Source organism: Thamnophis elegans, chromosome 16 (assembly GCF_009769535.1).
Source record: "Thamnophis elegans isolate rThaEle1 chromosome 16, rThaEle1.pri, whole genome shotgun sequence".
In the NCBI taxonomy this organism is placed as follows: domain Eukaryota; kingdom Metazoa; phylum Chordata; class Lepidosauria; order Squamata; family Colubridae; genus Thamnophis; species Thamnophis elegans.
In genome coordinates, this window is record NC_045556.1 from 791,227 (window position 1) to 812,500 (window position 21,274).

The window sequence follows — 21,274 nt, forward strand, 5'->3', positions numbered from 1 at the left end:
GCCTTCCTTCCCTCCTGGAGTCTCTCTGGAGGGGCTCCGGTTTCTCTCGGGCCTCCCCAGCTGTGCCTTCCAGGACAGGGCGCCCCCCCCCCGCCCCGAGAGGTCATTGGCCAGATGCCAAGACCTTCTTTTCAGTCTCTCTGCTCGGACTTCCCGCCGGGTCCCGTCCAGGGAGAACTGAAAGGCGGCTCCGGGGATTCCCCTCCAGCCCTTTGTCCCGCAAGGCGAGAACGGGCGAAGGAGGCGCCCCGCAAAGAGGATTCCTCGCACCAGGCCAGGATCCGGGAGCGCCCCGGCTGCGCAAAGCGCCCCGACTTCACCCGCCGCTTGGGCAGAGGACGCGCAGCGCAGCGGATCGCGGCCCGGGGAAGGACTCACCGCCGCGGAAGCGCTCCGGCTCCGGCCTCCCTGGCGCCGCGCCGCCGCCGCGCGCGCCCGCGAGCCCGCAGGAGACGCCCCCGCTCCGTCCCAGCGCCGCGATTGGGCCGCCGCTGCCGGGCCGGGCATAAAAGGGCGAAGCCGCGGAGGGCGAGAGCACTGCAGAGCCACCGGCAGCCCCGAGAAAGACGCTGCAGCGCCTGGGAAGCGGCGGCGGTTCGGAGAGCGAGCCAGGTAGTTGCGCCCCTGCTCTCCCCGGCTCTCCCCGGGCCCCGCAGGCTGCGCTGCCTCCTCTCGCCGCCCCAGCCGCCCCTGCTCATCCTCCCTCCCGAGGCCAGGCAGGGGGCGAGCGGCGTCCCCCGGAGAGGCTGAGCGCTTCCCTCCCGGGCAGGGGCGGCGGGGGGCTCTTGGCTCGGGAGGTGGGGTGGGGGCGGAGGGCAGCGGCGCCATGCAAGGCGGCCGCCTTTGAGCTCTTCCTAACCTTCTCTTCCTCCTCCCCGCAGGCAGCAGCGTTTCCTGGCGCCGATGTGGTTCCTGGAGAAGATGCGCGCGTCCCCCGGAGAAGCCGGCCTGCTGGGCCCCTGGTTCCTGGCGCTGCCCTCCGAGAAGGGCCCGGCGGCCGCCCTCGCCTTCCCCAACATCCTGACGCCGGACCGCATCCCGGAGTTCTGCATCCCTCCGCGGCTGAGCAGCCCTCCGCCGCCCAAGAGCCCCGGCCCTGCCTTCCAGCCCCGCCACAGCCTGACGGAGCCGGGCCTGCAGGAGGCGGCCTCCCCCGGCCCCGGCCCCTTCCCGCCCCACCTCATCCAGGTGGAGAGCGTGGAGGAGCTGCAGGAGTCGGAGCAGGGCGGCACCAACTCGGACCCCCAGTCGCAGGCCGCCCTCTCCCTGCCCCACGTGCCCAGGACCCAGACCTCCTACGGCTTCTGCGTGCTGCTGGAGAGCCCCCACACGCGGAGGAAAGAGTCCATCTTCCACAGCGAGGGCTCCTTCGGCAGCTCCCTGGCCTTGCCCCGCTCTCGCTCCAGCAGCTACGGTGGCAGGGAGACGGCCTCCAGCCCGGTGACCATCCGCCGGCACCTCTTCAGCAGGCAAGGCGCCTGGGACAGCGACACGGCCTCCTCCAGCGAGTCCTCACCCTTCGGCTCACCCCTGCTGGGCAGGTCCCCCACGCGGCCCAGCTGCCTCCTAAAAGCCCGGAGCCAGGAGCGGCTGCTGGGCAAACCCTGGAGGGCCCGGAGGCTCTCCGGCACCACGCGGGCCGGCTCCCTGTCTTTGGACGAGGGCAGCTCCACGGACAGCAGCCCCGTGTCTCCCCGGCGCTCTTCGGAGAGCCCCCTGCCCCTGCCGGCCTCCAGCCTGCTCCTGCTGCCTGCCTTCCCCCTGGACTACCCCTGCGGGCCGGAGCGGCTGGGCAGGGAAGCCACCGTGGTGATGGACAAGGGGGGGCTGCTGCGCCTCTCCTGCGAGCACTGCCCCACCAACCAGCGTCTGCGCATCCGTCTGATCAGCGTGGAGGGTCTCTACCGGGAGGTCGAGCCCAAGAGCATCAACTGCTGCATCACCTTCTCGCTCCTGCCTGGGAAGGTCCAGAAGCAGCGCAGCACCGTCATCAAGAGGAGCCGCAACCCCATCTTCAACGAGGACTTCTTCTTCGTGGGGGTCTCGGAGGACCACCTGTGGCGGCTCTCCGTCCGCATGAAGGCCTTGAACAAAGGGGGCAACATGAAGAGGGACCTGGTTCTGGGGGAGAGCGAAGTGCCTCTGATGCAGATTTTAGCCACCTGACAAAACTCACAGACACCCCAAGATCTATTTATTTATTTATTCTCTGTGGGCTTTTTTTTTTTAATAAAGTGGAATTTTATTTAAATATGCACACCTGTCTCTGGTTCCTAAATCACGGAAGAGAGTCCTTTGGGGTCAACTTGAATCTCGGCCCATCTAACTGGGTGACTCCAGAGTTGCACCCCCAGGACTGGAGCAAAGACACCCCCCCAAATGAGAACGTGAAAACATTTACCTGGTTCTAAAGTGGGAGGTTTGGGCACATCTGTGAAAGGTGGGGAAGCCACTCCTGGCTGACTGTTGCCCCTTCAGGCCCGAGGGTGGAGCAGAAGGGAAGACCTGGGCTGGTTCACCAGCCTTCCTCCCATCTTAGCTGAACGGCCTCATCCTGCGAGCGGGAGGAGGAGGAGGCCTTGTTTCCTTCCTTGATGGCCTCGAGGGGCAAGTGAAACCAGCAGAGGAAGTCATCCATCAGCTGCGGAAACCGCAGTATTTCTGAGGGGGAGGCGGAGGCATAAATCTGTCTTCTGAATAGCCTCATTCTCCGGAGCTCCCTGGGGGGACCCAACCACACTTCCACCCTTCTCGGCAAAGGAAATCTCTTCCTGAAATGCCCTCACAAAAGGTGGAGGGGCTTCTCCCAACCGCCAGAGCAGCTAACTTCCCTTGAGGAGGTTGCCAACAATACCAGGGAAACTCCTTGGGCCGAGAGGCTCCTCCTGGGCACTTTCTTCTGGAAAGCCCCAGAGCCCCCCCCCCCCCAAAATGAGGAAGCCTGAGGCCTTCCAGAGGCTCCCCCCCCCTCCAAGATGTTCTCCCTAGAGACAAAAGTCTGGAAGACAAGCATGGAAGCCGCAGCAATGCCTGCTTGGCTCCCAGAGAAAGTACCTTGGGCTGGGCAAAGATGGGTAAATGGATGGAATCCACCTGGTGGAGAGTCCCCCCTCCCCTCCCCCACCTTGCAGAAAGGAGCAGGGGCTCAACGGCCCAAGGCAGCTGCTCTGTGGGCAGCAACAGAGCTCCCCGCACTCTGAAAGCCCCCCAGAAAGAGCTGTTAAGGTGCTGAGGTCTGTAGATGGAGATCAATTGAACACCCCCCCCCCCACTCCATCTCCTTGGCCATACGCAGCTCCTGCCCCAGGGGGGCTCCTTCCAAGCTTCCTGGCCGTCTCCTTCCTTGGGGCCAGCGTGGTGCCAGTGGCCCTGGGCAGGTCCCGGGTCTTTTCTGAGAACAGTAGCCCTGTGGGGTTGATTCCATCCATGCAGTTCTTCATAGCTCTGAGGGGGGGGGAATGTGCGCGCATCCAGGGGGAGCTACGTGGGGATCAGAAAAGGTAGGACTGAGCGAATAACTTGGGGGGGGGGGGTTGCAGGTGTTGTGCTGATAAACAGCAGCCAGGTGTGCAAGTGGGAGGATCCAAAGTTGAGCTTGGAAAAGGCCTGGCAACTTCTAAGAGGGCATGAATGGCATGGGGGGGAGGGGGGCAGCCCTGAGATGTCAATCGGGAACTGATTGCTCAGGGGGATCCCAGCTGCTGGGGGAAGGGACAGGCTTTGGGCTCATCCAGCTGTTTGACTCCATGGAGCTCTCTTAAACTGCCCAGCATGAACCTCAGAGGATCTTGAAGGAAACGGTGCTCCCCCATTACACACAGACACACACACACACACACACACACAGTCTCTTTATTTATCTGGGGTCTAGTAACCTTTCCTAGAAAAAGCTCTGCAAAAGGGCAGCTTGATAAACAAAGACTCCAGTGTAAGAAAACTCATGCAGGCGGTTGCCAGGCTACTAATTGCAAACTAGCAGAGGAAAAGAAGCAAGTGTGTGTGTGTGTGTGTGTGAGAGAGAGAGAGAGAGGGAGGGAGGGAGGGAGGGAGGGAGAGAGAGAGTGCTGGGGGAGACAAGATAAATCCTGCCTGGGAAGAGGAAGGATGGCTCAGCCTCATGCAGCGCAGAGGTGCTTCCCCCGACACACGCAAGGAGCATCTCCTTTTTCTGGGGGGGAGGGGGCGGGGGGGGAAGGCCAAGGGGACCGAGTCTGGCTGGGCCCAGGAGCCCCCCCCCCCCGGAACAGCCTTTCCATAGGAGCTTCCTTGCAGATGTTCGGCAACCTTGGTTTCCAGGATCCCAGCTTTATATTCCCAGCTGACAAGCAGTGACCGGGTGGGAAAGGGTGGTGGTCCAAGGGCCCACCTCCTCATTCACCCCCTCTAAGGTCCAGGCCCACTTCAGCCCCTTCTTTCTAAAGCTGCTGCCTTTTCTGCAAGGCTTCCCTGCTTCCTTTCCAATGCCAGATTTCTTTTTTGGCAGCTGCTTCAAAAGGAAGTCATTCTTTCCAAGGAAAATCCTCACACAATTCCCACTAGCAGCATCAATTGAGAGGAAGCGGACGGGGCCTCCAGGAACTTCAGCGACCCAATTATTTTCTATTTCGAACCAGTTTGCATTGGCCTGCGGACTTTCTTGGCTTCCGGTGACCTTCCTGGAAGCTGGCAAAGATTCGGTCCTTTCACTGATAGGAGGAAAGCTTGTGAGCAGGTGGCCAGCATCAATCTCGCCTCAGCTTTTATCGGGCTGAGAATGAGATTACGATATTCATCCAGTTTTCCCTTAATGGGTCTCAAGGCATGAGAATGGCTTCCAGACAGGCTTGCCCCAGTCTTTAATGTAAAAAAAAAAGCTTCTGATTGATCTCTGGAAATGGCAGTTTGGAAGGCTCTAGAAACCAGCATAGATTTTCTCCAGGGGAAGTAAGATGACCGGCTGCTTCATCCTCCTCATTGGTGCTTTCAAGAAAAGCCGATTGGGGGATTGTGGGGCCGGAGTGGGATGGTGGCCAGTCACACCAAGAAGCTGCAAACTTTGAGCAGGTGGCCCAGCTGCACCAGTGAGACAAACGGACTAATGATTAACTTTCATCGGGCCTCTTCTGGCCCATCCTGAAAATATTACTCAGGAAAATGCCACGTAACATCCATCTATTCCCCCTGCATTGGAATAAGAGCTTCCCCTGCCCCAGAATTACGGTTGCAAAAGGGGGAAAGTATCCCCAAATGATGAGAGGAAATGTCCTTTCCCATCTTCTCTGCCCACCCCCAACTGCCTCTTTGTTGGCTTGATAGGAAGTGGGGCAAGGAAGTCTTCTAGGGCCAACAACACCCTTTGGAACCACGACTCGGATCTGCTTGGGACGTCCCTCCAGAGTCCCTGGGAAGGAAGAGAGGGGCTTGCAAAACCTCCACAGCACCTCTGCCCATCTTTCCATTCCCTGGAAAACAGGCAGCTCCCTCTCTCCCTCTCCCCCCTGCTCATCCAGGGGTCATTTTCCAAAGAGTGAAGGAAGCTGGGCTCCAGCATCTCAGGGCGTTTAGTAAATCTGGTTGGAGAAACATCCGTGAGACTCATGCCTGGGATGGGCTCAGCCGCTGTCCGGAGTTTGACGTCAAGAGCAGCCGCGTTCTGTGAAGAATTGGACTTAGTTGCAATGGAATGAAAGAGGACTTGCTCTCAAGGTATTTCAGAGGTCTTCTCTTTCTGGCACATTAAACATGATTCTCCCCTAGGAAACCTGGAAAGAGCCCCGGGCCCATGGCCAGAGGGCAGCCTCCAATTCAGAAGCTCTTGTGAACCGGCTCAGATTCCCGGGCAAGAGGACCCTCGTGGTGGGTTGGGGAACAGCTCCCCCCCCCCAACTTTCACATCCACCCTTTCATTGAGCTTTGAGCAAGAAAAGAGAAGTCATGAATGCAGCTGTGCTTATGGGTGGCAGCGTCTAGTCCAGTGTTTCTCAACCTTGGCAACTTGAAGATGTCCGGACTTCAACTTCCAGAATTCCCCAGCCAGCAAATGCCTGTGTTTAGGACAGTGTTTCTCAACCTTGGCAACTTGAAGATGTCCAGACTTCAACTTCCAGAATTCCCCAGCCAGCGAATGCCTGTGTTTAGGACAGTGTTTCTCAACCTTGGCAACTTGAAGATGTCCGGACTTCAACTCCCAGAATTCCCCAGCCAGTGAATGCCTGTGTTTAGGACAGTGTTTCTCAACCTTGGCAACTTGAAGATGTCCGGACTTCAACTTCCAGAATTCCCCAGCCAGCGAATGCCTGTGTTTAGGACAGTGTTTCTCAACCTTGGCAACTTGAAGATGTCCGGACTTCAACTTCCAGAATTCCCCAGCCAGCGAATGCCTGTGTTTAGGACAGTGTTTCTCAACCTTGGCAACTTGAAGATGTCCGGACTTCAACTCCCAGAATTCCCCAGCCAGCGAATGCCTGTGTTTAGGACAGTGTTTCTCAACCTTGGCAACTTGAAGATGTCCGGACTTCAACTCCCAGAATTCCCCAGCCAGCGAATGCCTGTGTTTAGGACAGTGTTTCTCAACCTTGGCAACTTGAAGATGTCCGGACTTCAACTCCCAGAATTCCCCAGCCAGCAAATGCTGGCTGGGGAATTCTAGGAGTTGAAGTCCGGACATCTTCAAGCTGCCAAGGTTGAGAAACACTGGTCTAGTCTTTCGCAACCCGTTGCTCTCTGTGCGTCTTCTTCCCAGCAAAGGGGAGTCCCAAAGGGGAGGGGGAGGCACGCTTCAGAGTAGGCCCTCAAAAGAGCCCCCTCCTTTCCCCAAGCAGCATAGGAACATCCGCCCCCCCCATTTTTCTCGCCATCGGCTCTCTCCATCTGAAGAGCTTCACGGAAACCACGGTCCCCGTTGGCCAACGTTTCCCGGGAAAGTCCCTGTGACTCTTCCCACCCTCTGATCCTCATTAAATTTCATCGAGGCGAGGGAGGAAGGAAAACAAGGCGGCCTTTCCAGAAGTGGAGATTTGCATTTCTCAATCATGGGCTCATAACACGGAGATATTAAATCAATGGAAAGCTGGGCTGATAAGATCCGGGTGGAAAAAAAAAACGCACCTCCTTCTGGGTTGCCCAAGAGATCTGCATGTGAACTATTCAAGCGATGCCTAATCAGGCTTGATTCTTTGTGTTTCCACTTAATATAATTATGCCAGGCGCTGCTGGCTGCTGTGGCCCAGAGCCTGGCAGGCGGAACACCGAGATAAGACGGGGGCTTGCGCTCATGTGCAGAGTCAAAAATGGCTGCAGTGGCTTATGCTAATCCCGCACGTCTCCCTTGCAGAAATCTAATTAGTCCGGCCTCTGGGACCGGCTGACTACTTAACTCAGTTTGGCAGGGAGACGGTCACGGGGTTCACCCGAAGCAGATGAAGTCAGAGGCGTTGGGTGGGCTCCCTTTCCACTTCCTACAACCCCTTCTGCAGCTGCTGCCCTCCAGACCCTTCGGATCTCACAGAGCCCAGCCAGCAGAGCCTCTCAGGGGCTCTGCTGGCTAGGAATCAAGACAGGCTCACTGCCCTCATGGAACAGCCACCAAAGCAGGACTTCAGAAGACCAAGACTCCTGCAATCCTCAGACTACCTCGGTTAACTGGGAAGGGGCCTGTAGAGACCTGGCTCAGAAGATGCTTGGTGAGGGCCCTTGTCTAAGGAGCATTGGAGGGCTTCTCGGGCAATTGCCTCCTTCTTGAGTTTGAGATCCTTCTTAAGCTTAAGTCCAGACTTGGGCTCAACCCTTCAACCTTGGCCAAAGGGCAGCCTTGGAGCTCTCGGTTGACCTCTGCCTGCTCCCTGTGGAGTTCAAGGCTCTGTTTCAATCACTTAACCAGCCGTAAACAGGAGGGAGCTCTGCTTGAGGGCAGCCACTGCCGTGATTGATAAGGGACCAGCCTAATAATGACTCCAGCCAACCCTCCTTATTTATATTTCCACTAAATGTTCTCGCTGTAAACAAACATCACCTTCGTGCAGGTCCATTTCTGAGCACGTGGTTGAGGTTTTTGTTTAAGTACTTGACTCTTGATTAAAGGGGTTTTTGAATGGCACAGTTATCAGCTACCCTCTTGAGATGCCAGTTGATGGAGAAATATCAAGATCCTTTGAAAATACCGGTTAATATTTGCATTATAGTACTTTATCTTCTAAGTCTTTTGAGTCAAATCGTTGCTTGTTGTCCAACAGGGGGAGGGATCCAGATGGCCAGGACTTCCTCACGTGTTTCAGCCCATGTTTTCTAGGAACAACTGAAGTGCCACCAGGGTCAGAGAGTGGCCAAAAGAGGGTTCTTGTCGGCCAGTCAAGTTGGTGCTTGAACTCCCGAATGGAAAATATTCTCAGTATGAAACACGGGAAGGCAAACATGGGGACCAGTGCCAGGCACTGCCTTTCTCCACTCCAAGGTTCCAAAGAAGAAGGTCAACTCCTTCAACTCCAAGGCTCAAGGAAGAAGGAGCCGAGGTGGCGCAGCGGTTAGAGTGCAGCACTGCAGGCCACTTCAGCTGACTGCAGTTCAGCAGTTCGGCTGTTCAAATCTCACTGGCTCAGGGTTGACTCAGCCTTCCATCCTTCCGAGGTGGGTGAAATGAGGACCCGGATTGTTGTTGGGGGCGATATGCTGACTCTGTAAACCGCTTAGAGAGGGCTGAAAGCCCTATGAAGCGGTATATAAGTCGAACTGCTATTGCTAACTCACATGCTGAAGACTGGAGCCCTGGAGCATATTATCTGTTCCTAAGACAGGAAAATCAGTTAAGGATTTGTGTGTCCCCACAAACAAGACCGCCCCACCAGGGTTTCTTAGTGAGAGGAATACTTTAAAAATAAGCTCTCCCCCCACTTCCAAAAGAGCAGATTTCCTGGAAAAGCCCTGTGGCTAATATCCAATTGACCCACTTGTGGCTGCAATAAACCAGACCTGCTCTTCCCTTCAGGGGGCAAAACTGCTTTGCTTCATCTGATAAGTTCCAATTGTGAGACAATTTCTGCATCTCTCTAGCCGCTGTGACAGCTCCCATGCTTCTGTGCCGGGGGAGGGGGCAGGAAAGCAGCAGCCCCAACCTCAGGAGCAGAACTACAGAAAAAACTATTACTACCAACCTGCCTTCCATTGAGAACCTGTAACACTGCACGAGTCCAAAAGGGGGCTGTGAAAATGTCTACAGACCCCTCGCATTCTGGACATAAATTGTTTCAACTCCTACCCTCAAAGCGACGCTATAGAGCACTGCACACCAGAACAACTGGATACGAGGACAGTTTTTTCCCCAAACGCCATCTCTCTGCTAAACAAATAATTCCCTCAACACTGTCAAACTATTCACTGAGGCTGCGTCGCTATTACTATTAGTCTTCTCATCGTTCCCATCACCCATCTCCTCCCACTTATGATCGCAGGACTGTAATTTTGTTACTTGCATCCTTACGATTTATATTGTTTCCTAGTATGATCTGATTGCTTATTTGTAGCCTATGACTATCATTACGTGTTGCACCTTAGGATTCGTGACAGATGTATCATTTCTCTTATGTACAGTGAGAGCATCTGCACCAAAGACAAATTCCTCGTGTGTCCAATCACACTTGGCCAATCAAGAATTATATTCCATTCTAGCTGTGGGGCGATAGATAGCAATAGCAGTCAGACTTATATACCGCTTCATCATAGGGCTTTCAGCCCTCTCTAGGCGGTTTACAGAGTCAGCATATATTGCCCCCCCAGTCTGGGTCCTCATTTCACCCACCTCGGAAGGATGGAAGGCTGAGTCAACCTTGAGCCGGTGAGATTAGAACCGCTGAACTGCAGACAACAGTCAGCTGAAGTGGCCTGCAGTACTGCACCCTAACCACTGCGCCACCTCGGCTCTTAGATCCAAGCACTCGGCCTGTTGCTGCTCCTCTTCATCCGGGCGAGAGTTGGTTATGGTCTACGATGCTCCCTTGCACTGGAGTGAGGGCTGCTGAATGCTCTCACCTTCTCCTCTCCTGATAATCCTCTCTCTCTTCCCCCTATTTTATGGGCACGTTGTCTGGGTTCAATAGGTTTTAACCTATTCTCTTGTTTACATAAAAATCCAGCAATTTGGATCCGTAGTCAATGAACTATAATTCACTGCACACTGGGAGCCTGGCTGCGCTTATCCACCCTTTGTGACTTAACATCTTGGGCAAACCTCATTGGCTGTTTTTAAAGACAACCTGGCTAAGCAAAATCCAAGGCTCAGCATGAGGTGGAATCAGACCAGAGGTGGGTTCCTACCAGTTCGCACCTATTCGGTAGAAACGGTTCGTCAAATCTACCGAACCGGTTAGAAGAGGTTCCACCAGTGGACCCGGAAAGCAGGCCACACCTACAGAAGAGGTTCCAAATTTTTTTGAAACCCACCACTGGTCCTTGGATGTGATTATTCTACACTATCATGCTCATATTTATAAAACTCAGTGCCTCTGTGAAAGGTAAGGATGACTACTGCGTTTGTGGTGCAATCAGAACATTGTGTGTGTTGAAGTTGTTTTAACGCAAACCAAAGATGCCTTTTAAAAAACAAGTTGACATCCTATTCTTATGCATGCCAGTGCTGTGTGTGAGGTAATTTAAGGTGGTTCTGACAAGTGTCATCGGCATCTTCATATCCGGTCACATGGGCGGCAAGCCACTCCCACAAAGGAGGCCACACCCACAGAGTAGGTTCGAACAATTTTTGAAACCCACCACTGAATCAGACGCATCTTAGTACAACTGCTGGCTCAGCACCAGCTACGGACCCAGGGAGCACACGGCTGGGAGACCAGAAAGCAAATGCAGGTACCGCACTCTGAGAAATAAGCAACAGTTTAATGATGGTGAGAATTGGTGCTCATAACCGGCAGGCTTGGACATTGAACTATGGCCAAAGCATAGAGGCCAAGTAGGAGAAGGGGAGTTGCTGAGGACCGGAGGATCTGATAGGAATGGCTAAGGACATGACTCTCTCGTTATCGTGTCTTGTAGACAAATTTGGTTGTAGGTGTAACAAGGGTACATTATTGTAACTATTTGTATTCTCGATATCTGACCTAGTGTTTACAATTCCTCTGTAGACTGAGTGTCTACAAGCCTATTAATTTATCAGTGCCAACTACCCAGCCAGCAAAGGTGAATACCATTGATCTTGGGAAACAGAGCTCCGTGATGACCCCAATCAATAGGATTTGTAAACAAACACTGGATTGGCCCCCTCTCGCCTTTTCCAAAACAGGCTGGCTCATTCCAGATACTTTGATAGCTATAAAAATACACAAAGACTAATGAAGCAGTGTGCATTTACACCCCCTTCTCCTCTTTTTTAATCTCGCTCTGCCTCTCCACCTCTCACTTACCCATTGATCTCCTGGTTGAGATTAGGAGTCTCCAACGGATTTGAAGGCCACCCGGTTAGAGAAGTTTGATCCATTAATTAAAAGCCGTTGCTAGTTGCTCGTTTGCCTCTGGTCTGCCAGAGGAACCAAGTTTAGCACGATTCCATTTGCGCTTTCTCCAATCTTTTGTAAATATCCTTGATTACTTTCTGCAAACCACCTCCTGAATGAGAGGATCACACAGGTATTTCGTTTCAGGCTTAAATGACATTTTATGATGCTGTTAATCCCGTCCACCAATTTGAATATTTAGCTGAATGGCTTGAACTCTACTTGGCGATCCGGAATCTTTCAAGCCAATCTCCACTCTCATTTTTCTCCTGATTTGCTTTTAATCCCACTTTGGCCTTACACCACATAATGGCAGAGTTCAGGCTTTGTGCTAGGCCAGATCCGCCTCCGGCCCTTTAGGGGTTAATGCCATATGTTCAGCATCCTGGATCAGGGAGTCAGAAGTCTATTATGGGATAGGAAGGGAGAGGTGGCCTCTGCTCCTCTGAGAGGCTTCCAAGCAGAAGGGGACACCGAGTGGCAGGAGCTGTCCATGGTCCTGGGTCTTCTTGCCAGCCGGGCTCCCTCGGCTGTCGATCTGCAGATTTTGTGGTCGCACGTAGGCGCAACAGTGACACGTGGCAAAGAAATGAGGAATCATGGGGAAGGTTATCCAGGAACAAAGTCTGTCTGTTCAGAAATGCCTTCAGGGAAGAACTTTGGGTCATCGTAAGAGAAGAGGGAATGAGGAACAGAGGACAACACACACACACCCAATTTACATTAAGTAAGGAAAGTAGAAAGGGTTAAATATCTCAGCCAGATTCTGCTTCCATAAATCGGCTGTTCCTCAGAGAAGGGATTATAATACAATCCAATACAATATAATAGCAGAGTTGGAAGGGACCTTGGAGGTCTTCTAGTCCAACCCCCTGCCTAGGCAGGAAACCCTATCTCATTTCAGACAAATGGCTATCCAGCATCTTCTTAAAGACTTCCAGTGTTGAGGCATTCATAACTTCTGGAGGCAACTTCTGTTCCACTGATTAATTGTCCTCACTGTCAGGAAATCTTTCCTCAGTTCTAAGTTGCTTCTCTCCTCGATTAGTTTCCACCCATTGCTTCTTGTTCTACCCTCAGGTGCCTTGGAGAATAGTTTGACTCCCTCTTCTGTGGGGCAACCCCTGAGATGCTGCTATCATGTGTACCAATATCCAGTATATGTGGATTTGAATGCTGAACATGGCCTGGTCCAAGACTAGGCTAAGTGATGGTTTGGCTGCCCAAATTCGGCTTTATTCCCCAGGAAACGTAAGTGGATAGAGAAAGCTTCAGGATAATTTCATTGCATTTTGGTTCCGACCCCCCCCCCCCCCAGTGAAGGGACCCGTGTCGGATGCAGGAAGGATGCAGGGGGGAGGCTGTGCTCCTCCCAGCCTTTGGCACCCGCCACGCTTCTGAATGACAGAGAGAGCCAGAAATATTTCCTGCTTAATCCAGGCTCCCATTGTCAAATATTGATTCAATGCAACCCCTTAGCAACCCTGGCTGTCTAAATAGAAGGGCAGGATCAATGTCAATGCTCAATCGGATATGAAAAATGGTGACGTGGGCATAAGAGGAAATAACGTGATTTTTGCAAGGAGACAAACTCAGGGGTACGGCCATTATTTTTCATATCCCAAAACAAATGGTATCCAAACTGAACTCTGTGTTCCAACTCTCTTATTTAGAATTTGCACAGTCCTCGCCCGTTGGAAAAGCACACTCAGGAAAATGCTTTTCTAGGAAATATTGACGAAGAGAAGAATATCACTTTTTCTACTGGCTGTCGAGTGGAGCTCAAATGGGAAATTCAAACTCAGGGCTACTGTCCTTATAAATCTCTTTTTGCTGTGATTCAAAAAACTAATTATGGATCTTGAGTTCAGGGAATCTATGATCTGGAGGGCAGTAAGTTATCATGAGAGTTATATATTAGTATAATGTGTGAATCAAGATAATGGAGGTTCATTAAAAACAGTTAAACTAATCAAAGCTTAATATCTACAACACACCACAAAATCAGTCAAAATTAGGTGGCTTTTAGCAATAATCTCAATCAATTAATGCTTTCTTTGGGGGGGGGTGACAAAGCATATTTTTGATAGGATTCACACATATTGCAAAGACATGTCTTGCTAACCTGGATTATTTAATAAATATGATTGGCTGGATTGGCATAGCACCGTTTTTTTTTTTGCTTGAGTTGCATTTGATTGTTGCATTTTGAAAAGTTTTTGACCTTGAAAGTTGATATAAAAACATATTAAAGAAAATAAAGACATAAACTATGGCTTACAAACCACAATGTCAAGGTTCATTAAAACACACACACACACACCTTACGACTAGTACATTATGGGAATCAGGCTCAATCTATCTAGTTCAACATTGGCACTGAATGATAATCATTTAGTGACACTTAACCCTGTTTTAATTAGCCATTTAATTGAAAGATTTGTTGACAAGCTTGTGTTTCTGGCAGGGAAGCTCGTTTTTCACGCTGCCCTGCTTTCGGACCCACAATTTATTTGTCCTGGTGTTATGAAGATAGCTGCATTAGCCTCAGATAAAAAGCCCCTTAGCCATTTTACAGGAGGGAAGGGGCAACCAGAAGGCATTTTTCCTGGGTTTAATCAGCTTTGAAGGGACCACCGGGGTGTTTGGCTCTGCAGCTCTCACCTGTGATCGGGGAAGGGGGGGGGAGAAGCTGGCCTGTTGAGTGTTTTTCCCGAGCGATGCTTACCATCCAGGGCAGCCCCTTCAAAACATGCATGTTTAAACAGATGTTTCCCGTCTTTGAAAGCCAAAGCAATTCCTGCCACTGAAGGGTGAACAGATGGAGCTGCCAGGAGTGACCTTTTGCATCTCCATCAGCAGAACTGGGATCCTCTGGCCCCGCCAAAGGCTGCTGCGGATGAGCCGAGGTGGAAGGCAGAGATTGGACAAAGGAGCCGTCATTTCAGGAGGCGGCTTTGGAGAGGCCTCTCTGAGCCCGCAAGTGGGCAAGCAGGAGAGCGGAAGCAGGGAAGTGGCCACTGGATAGGGAAGAAGAGAGGTAGGAAGGGGATGGAAGGCAGCACTGCTTTTATTGTCCGGGTAGCCCTCGCAACGGTCCCCCTCAGGAGCCCAGGAAGGGGCGTGTGCGGAAGTCGCAGGAGGAGCATGCCTGGCGATGTTGTAATATAGTTTCTTGTGTAGGTGTGGGTCACCCATGGCCCAGTTCATAACGGGGCATACAGAGCCACGCTGAACCACACAGGAGAAAACAAACTCCTGAAACTCCATAACATCCTGATAGTTCATAACATAACATCCTGAGATGTGCCCTACCATTGACGCCCAGGATTTGACCATATATAGACAGAACGTTCCTGAAGCAGTAGATTAGAAATTGTACTTTTACAGGCTGTTTTTACTCACATGCTATTGCTCCTCTTGCCTTTGTCCTATCTCAATAAAAGGGGCTCCCAGACCCCCAATCTGGGTCGCTCCATCCCTAGAAAGATCGTGTCCTGTCTTTTCTCCACATTGGCCTCATGGACGAACCACGGGAACGTTACAGGTGCCTTCCAGCAGCTACTATGCTGGCCCGTTACATGGCGACCCTCTGGGAGCGCTGGTCAAGGAATGGGATCCAGACCCCAAACGGCCCCTCCGACTTAGCAATGCAGAGGCCCATGAGGGTGTGCATTTGCTTTTACACTGAAGGAAAAAAAAAGATCAAAACTTGGCTTAGTAGCAAGAAAGATGAACCGAAAACAAAAGAGGAAAAAAAGTAAACGCATAAAAAAGTTTCCACTCGAGATTTCTATCCAGAACATTTGTACAAAGACAACTGATTAGGGAGAAACATAATGAATGTCACTAATAAATGATCCGGTTTGAATTATTTTATCCTTCGTGCAAATAAACCACTGTGTGATCAAGCATGAATCACAGTGTACAGACCACAGTGGCTGTGTTTGCACGTTATACCAATTTCCACTTATCTCTGGGGGAGAAGGGTATAAACTGCAACGTTTAGTTCCAGAGGCAACCTGTCCCTAATTTATTGCTCTTGAGCAATAGATCAGCTTTGCCAAAAGGCATCAAGTGATCTGCTTTATATTGCTTTCAAACAGGCAACCCTAGAAACTTTGAAACTTTAATAGAATTTGTATGCCGCCCACTCCCTTGGGACTCTGGGCGGCTCACAACAAGTAAAAGCATTTAAAACATTTAAAATTACAGAATTAAAATCAACACAACATCCATTTCATCAAGTGGGGCTGGAATAATCAACAGCCCCAGGCCTGCCGGAACAGCCAGGTCTTGGTCACTTTACGGAAGGCCGGGAGAGTGGTGAGGGTCCGGATCTCAGTAGGTAGCTCTTTCCACAAGGCCGGTGCAGCTACAGAGAAGGCCCTCCCTCGGGGAGCCGCCGACGGCACCCAGAGGAGGCCCAACCTGTGTGATCTTATTGATCGTTGGGAGGTAAATGGCAGGAGGCGGTCTCTCAGGTAGCCAGGTAACCCTATTTATTACCTCTGGAAAGGAGCTCAGGGGGCGTGGGGGGGGGAGAGCGAGCCCTCCAAGCATCATCACAGCATGAATGGAAACACATGTCCACTCATCCCTCTGAGCAATTGCCCCATCATTTTTTTCCCCTGAGTTTCTGAAACAAGCTTTTCTGGAAACAAGCAGTCTGTTCAACCCAGCGTAGCACAGAGGAATGCCATGCCGTGTGCCGTGCTGTGGACGAACAGACAGGCTGCATCGGCCACTGATAAAGCCAGGAAACTCACCACTCGGGAGGAGCCGAGAAAGGAAGACAAAACAGAACGTTCTCTAGCGTCATCAGCACGGACAGGGAAAGGAAATCTGCAGATAGGCAGCCTTTAGAAACAAAAGGTCCCTCTTCTCCGTAGTAGACTCATCTCTCTTAAAAATGGATGGCACTTGTTCAAATTCCTCATGATTTCCAGGAGAGAAATTCCAAATTATTTCAAATAAGCAAGGGTTCGTTTTTCAGTAACAGTTTACGATTAGGATTATCTGTGTATTTTGCGTGATAAGTTTTTAAAATTTTAAACACATAAGCACATCAACAAAAACAAACACGTAACTTAAAAACAACATAGGAACAATAAGTTCCATCGTATATCATACCGCAGTTCCGAATCAGGTTTCTTTGCAGTTAGTGTTTTCCCTTCTATACATTTCTATCTTTCCTTCATAATCTCCTTATTCGTTATCCATTTTTATGTACATTTCTTTATTTATTTAAACTTAGCTACTTATGACCAAATATTATTTACCTATATTATGCTTTATATTTTTACTGTGTATTTTGATGGCCATACAACTCTAGGTAATTATTCTAGATATTTATCCCTCGCTCACAAAACCTGCGATTTCTTGAAAACAAACATCCTGGGACAGGAGGTGTTTAGGAGCTTGGTGAAAGCTCCTACTTAAGGCTCCTGTCCTGGGTTCAGATTAGATGTTTAGCCATCATGCAGCTTTGGGATTTTTAACTAGTTTCTCTCCACACCCAACCAGTCCATTTTGCGTATGTCACCCTTCTCCTTTGGGAGGTCATTCCTTGCCTCTGAAGGAGGAGATCACGACCCCCAAACTTTACACGGGGACAAATTGGCTTGGCGTTAAGGTCTCATCTGTGTGGTCTTTCATTTGTACGTATCCGCTGCAAAAGCCAGCCCTTTGGGGAGGGCAGCACCAACGAAGATTGCCCAAACTCTTGGTTTGCCCCAAGGTGCAAAAGACACAATAACCAACAAGGAAAGACTTTTGGACGGATGGATTCATTCACAAGCTTCATGGAGAAATTGCTCCTCTGTGTGACCCAACGCAGGGTCCGTCTCTTTTTTGTCTTCTCCTAAAGCAGTGTTTCTCAACCTTGGCCACTTGAAGATGTCCGGACTTCAACTCCCAGAATTCCCCAGCCAGCATTCGCTGGCTGGGGAATTCTGGGAGTTAAAGTCCGGACATCTTCAAGTGGCCAAGGTTGAGAAACACTGTCCTAAACACAGGCCAAGGTTGAGAAACACTGTCCTAAACACAGGCTCCCATCACCTCCGGAGTCTCTGGGAGTGGGGTAGCCTGTTCATTGGAAATAATACTATTATCTTCCCTCCGCGGGGGCGCAACTGCCAAACCCCCCCGGCCTGAGAGGCCAGCTGTGCCGGCATGGCATTCAAGGCACCCTCCCCGGCCGGCCGTGTTTGGAAACAAAGTGAAGTAAAAATAGCCCTAAGACGTCAATGGGTTTTCCTCCCCTTCCACGGGGCGGGGGGGGGGCTCCTCCACCCCTTTCATCCAGGCAGCCGCGGCTCTCTTGGCCAAAGGTCGTCGGAAGCGGCTCCCAGACACGTGAGCGCCCTTTTAGGCGGGGGAGGCTGCCGGGGTCTTGCGAAAGGGAGGGGCTCCGGGCAGAGGGCCAGCTCCCTTGCTTTGCCGGCTCTTGCCAGGCCCACATACCGCCCACCCTGGGCGACCCAGCAGGCAGTGCCCGGGCCCAGCCAGGCTAGGAGAGGCTGGGCTGCTTCGGCTTCTGCTGCAGCGGGGGCGGCCTCCGCGCATAGGCGGCAGCGAGGCCAGTCCTGCACCTTGCGGGTCAGGCTCCCTTTCTTGACTGCCTCCGGGCTGCTTTTCGGGGGGCCGCCATCCCCGCCTCGACCTCCCGAAGGCTGACTCGCCGGCCCCAAACTCCCGCGTCTCCATCTCCCCCCACCCCTCCCGCGTTTGACAGTCGCGAGTCAGCGCGTTCAGACGACGCGCGTTCCACGCCGGCTGACGGGAACCGCCTCCCTGACGCCCGATTGGCGAGCGCGGGCCAATCAGGGCGCGCGGGGGGGGGTGGTGGTGTCGCGCGCCGACTCGCGCTCTCTGGCGGTGGAATAGGAGGGGCCGCGCCTGGGCGGGGCTGGGCAGCCTGGCCACGCCCAAAGCGCGAGGTGAGGAGGGGGCGCGTCGTCCTCCCCCCCCACCACCACCCCCACCCCCGTGCCTTGAAAGCGCGGGCGAGAAAAGGGAGAGAAAAGCCGCCGCTTGGGCGGAAGAGTGCGCGTGCGCGGGAGCGCCGCCGCCGCCGCCGTCTGAGGGCGGAGCGGCGTGGGGGCGCGCGCGCGCGCGTCCTCCTCCTCCTCCTCCTCCCCCCCCCGTCATCCCGGCCTTCTCGGGCGCGCGCCCAGCTGTCCTTTCCTCCCCCCCCCCCCTCCACGCCCTGCGAGGAAGGCCCGTGGCCGCCTTCGCCTTCGCCGCCTTCGCCATGGTGCTGGAGTCGGTGGTGGCCGACTTGCTGAACCGCTTCCTGGGCTGCTACGTGGAGAACCTGAACAAGTCCCAGCTCAAGCTGGGCATCTGGGGGGGTAAGAGGCCAGGCTCCCCGAGTGGAAAAGTGGGGGGTGGGGGGGGCTTGGAAGGCCTGGTGCAGCAGCAGCAGCCCCCGCTCCTGCCCAGGGAGGGGGGTGGGTGGGCAGCCCCCGGGGACGCCCCCACCCCAAGGGAGCCCCCTCTCCCCCTCCCCTTCTCCAGCCCCCCCCTTTGGAAGCGCTTCCCCTCCATGCCCCCCCCCCCTGCAGAAGGAGAGGAGCTTGGCAGACCCCCCCCCCTTTGCTTTTATCTATTTCAATGCATTGCCTCTGCCCCAACTTCAGTCTGGGTGGGGGGTGTTCTATAAAACGGGGGACCCCCAAATAAAAACATAAACCAGCTAAGACCTAAAGTCAAACAGAGAATAAACCTATGGCTACTCTTTGGCAAGTCTCGCTTTGTGGCGACAAGAGATTCTTGTGGCTCCTGGCCGTGTTGCAAGGACCCTCCTTCTCCCCCCCCCCCCTGCAAAACTCTGTTTCCTTTTCTGGAGGGGAGCCATTTGTCCGTTTGGTTGCCCTTTGGCTTTGTCCAAAAGCGGAGTTCCTCCCACTCCAGCAATAATAGTAAATAAATAGTACAATACACAATCTCCTACGTGGTATTTCTCATTCCTGTTCTCAAAACGTGGCCCCTTTTTCTTGGTTTGTGTTCCTTGAACAATCTTGTCGGCCTTAAGTTGTGCTATGTGACGTAGTTTTGCTTTTGAAAATACACGTCGGTCAATGTTTTGCTCTCATGCTAGATTTCTTCCAAAACACCCCGGCTTAAAAGTTAAAAGAATGTCATCGTGGCATTTACATTTGACTAAGAAAAGAAAGAACATTTTTATTGTCATTTGTGTTAGTCAGAAGAGCCTTAGGAGGAAGACTTCTGGCATTTACAGAATTAAAACCAAAGTTGTTGCTTCGCTTGAGATACATTTCTCAATGACTGGACAATCCAGTTTTCCCAGTTGCAATATAATCGGAAACATTTTCTCCACCAGCCACATTGTTGTTCTGCGATTGTTTGCATTGGAAAGTCTCCAGTTAGAATACTTATACCTGGAAGGTGGATTTCAGTTGTACTGTATTTACATCGCTTCTGAAAAACCGGCCAGGCATTCCTTATTGGCTGTGGGTTTCTATTTCCTCTTTTGAAAACAGACTCCTGAAAAAAGTCCCTTAAAGGTTGCATATAATCTAAGTTTCTTGTAAAAAACGATTCTTGCTTTTGTGGAGTCAATTTTGCAGAAAGTGTATTTACTTTCTGGATTGGATTGAAACTTCATTTTTGGGTTGAAGCCAGACCAAGGGAGGGGCAGGGAAAGGCAAGGAAGAATTGAAGTTTGCCTTGAAAAAAATCATCTGGCCTGTGGCAAGTAAGAACCACTGTGCTCAAGTTTGCAGATCATGAGATATGCAGCCACGAGATAGCAAGAGTTATGAAACGATAGGGACCTCGCAGGCTTGAAATCACAATGGATTCTTTCAAGGTTGGCTGGAGGCTTTTGGTGGAGATGTTTTTACTTTTGCGTTTAAAATTTGCTTGCCAGCGGTTTGAAAATGGTATTAAGAAGATAGGATGTGTTCTGTTACGAAATGGCAGTTTTTCAGGAATGAGACGTCCTCTTAACTCTTCCTGTGGGTTTGCGATAAGAGCTAAATACAGAGTGCAAGAACAGAGTGCTCCAGAGTTTGCCCTTCCTTTGCAGCTTCCCCTAACTTTTAGCGTGATTAATCAGCATACAAAGTTTTCCCCAAAAAGTTCATCCAGTGTTTAATCAAGATAAGCGGCTGATAGTTTTCTCTGCTCTTTGTGGCTGTAGCCACGATTTAACCTTGCATCTGTGTGGTCTGGCTTCTCTCCTCACCAAAACGCACAGAAAGCCCTCCTCTGGTTGGAGATAACTGATACGGGGAGAGCTTTACGCATCTCCTTCTGATTCAGGCTGTCAGAAGGAGGGGTAGCGCATAAAATGGAAACATTTTCACCTCCTTTCTGATCTTTCAAGCCAAAAAATAAAGTCTTTTGAGCATGTAGCAGTTTGGTTGCAAGACCCTAAGTTTGTGTCTAACTTGTGACTAAGATTAAAAATTGCACTGCTGCTTTTTTGCTTTAAAACCCATGGCGGGTTCCAGAGAACTGCAGCCATTTAAGGAGGAAGGGGGGGGGTTGCCCCTCACCTGCAAAACCACTTTGCTCTGCTTCCCCTTCTGTTTAATGTTCCTTCTTCCGTTTGGAGAAGCTGAGGCAAGAGTTGTTTTTAAGCCTGGTAGTGGCAACCTGCGTACTAATAAAAAATAAATAAAATTTGATTTGTGAAAAAAATAAATAAGAATAAAACCCATGGCGGGTGCAGTAGGAAGTTGCAGCAAAGCGCATTTCTAGAGATTGGCCCCGAGTCAAATACTCTACAATAAAATGAAGTTTTAGTCTTTCACGGTAAAATTCTGGTG

At 51.7% G+C, this 21,274-nt stretch overlaps 2 protein-coding genes and 1 long non-coding RNA gene across 3 annotated transcripts in view; 2 read left to right on the forward strand and 1 right to left on the reverse strand.

Annotated features, from left to right (window-relative positions):
• The first annotated feature begins 536 nt into the window (after positions 1-536).
• LOC116519459 (C2 calcium-dependent domain-containing protein 4C-like) lies at positions 537-2,232 on the forward strand. Its single transcript, XM_032233324.1, has 2 exons — positions 537-615; positions 882-2,232. Exon 2 carries the CDS (start codon positions 904-906, stop codon positions 2,164-2,166), a length of 1,263 nt encoding a protein of 420 aa, XP_032089215.1. The 5' UTR covers positions 537-615; positions 882-903; the 3' UTR covers positions 2,167-2,232.
• A 12,737-nt stretch (positions 2,233-14,969) lies between these two features.
• Positions 14,970-19,600, reverse strand: LOC116519078. Its single transcript, XR_004256614.1, has 3 exons — positions 19,432-19,600; positions 16,244-16,409; positions 14,970-15,161 (listed from the first exon to the last, which is right to left on the reverse strand). It is a non-coding gene; the product is annotated as an uncharacterized LOC116519078 (long non-coding RNA).
• VPS13C (vacuolar protein sorting 13 homolog C) overlaps positions 18,659-21,274 on the forward strand; it is a 69,208-nt gene continuing 66,592 nt past the window's right edge. The window contains exon 1 of the mRNA XM_032232749.1: positions 18,659-18,829. Within this exon, the coding sequence (XP_032088640.1) occupies positions 18,730-18,829 (100 nt within the window). The 5' untranslated portion in view covers positions 18,659-18,729. The remainder of the gene's footprint in view (positions 18,830-21,274) is intronic.

Coding starts and splice junctions, on each gene's coding strand:
- LOC116519459 (XM_032233324.1), top strand. CDS start 904: ATGTGGTTCCTGGAGAAGATGCGCGCGTCCCCCGGAGAAGCCGGCCTG.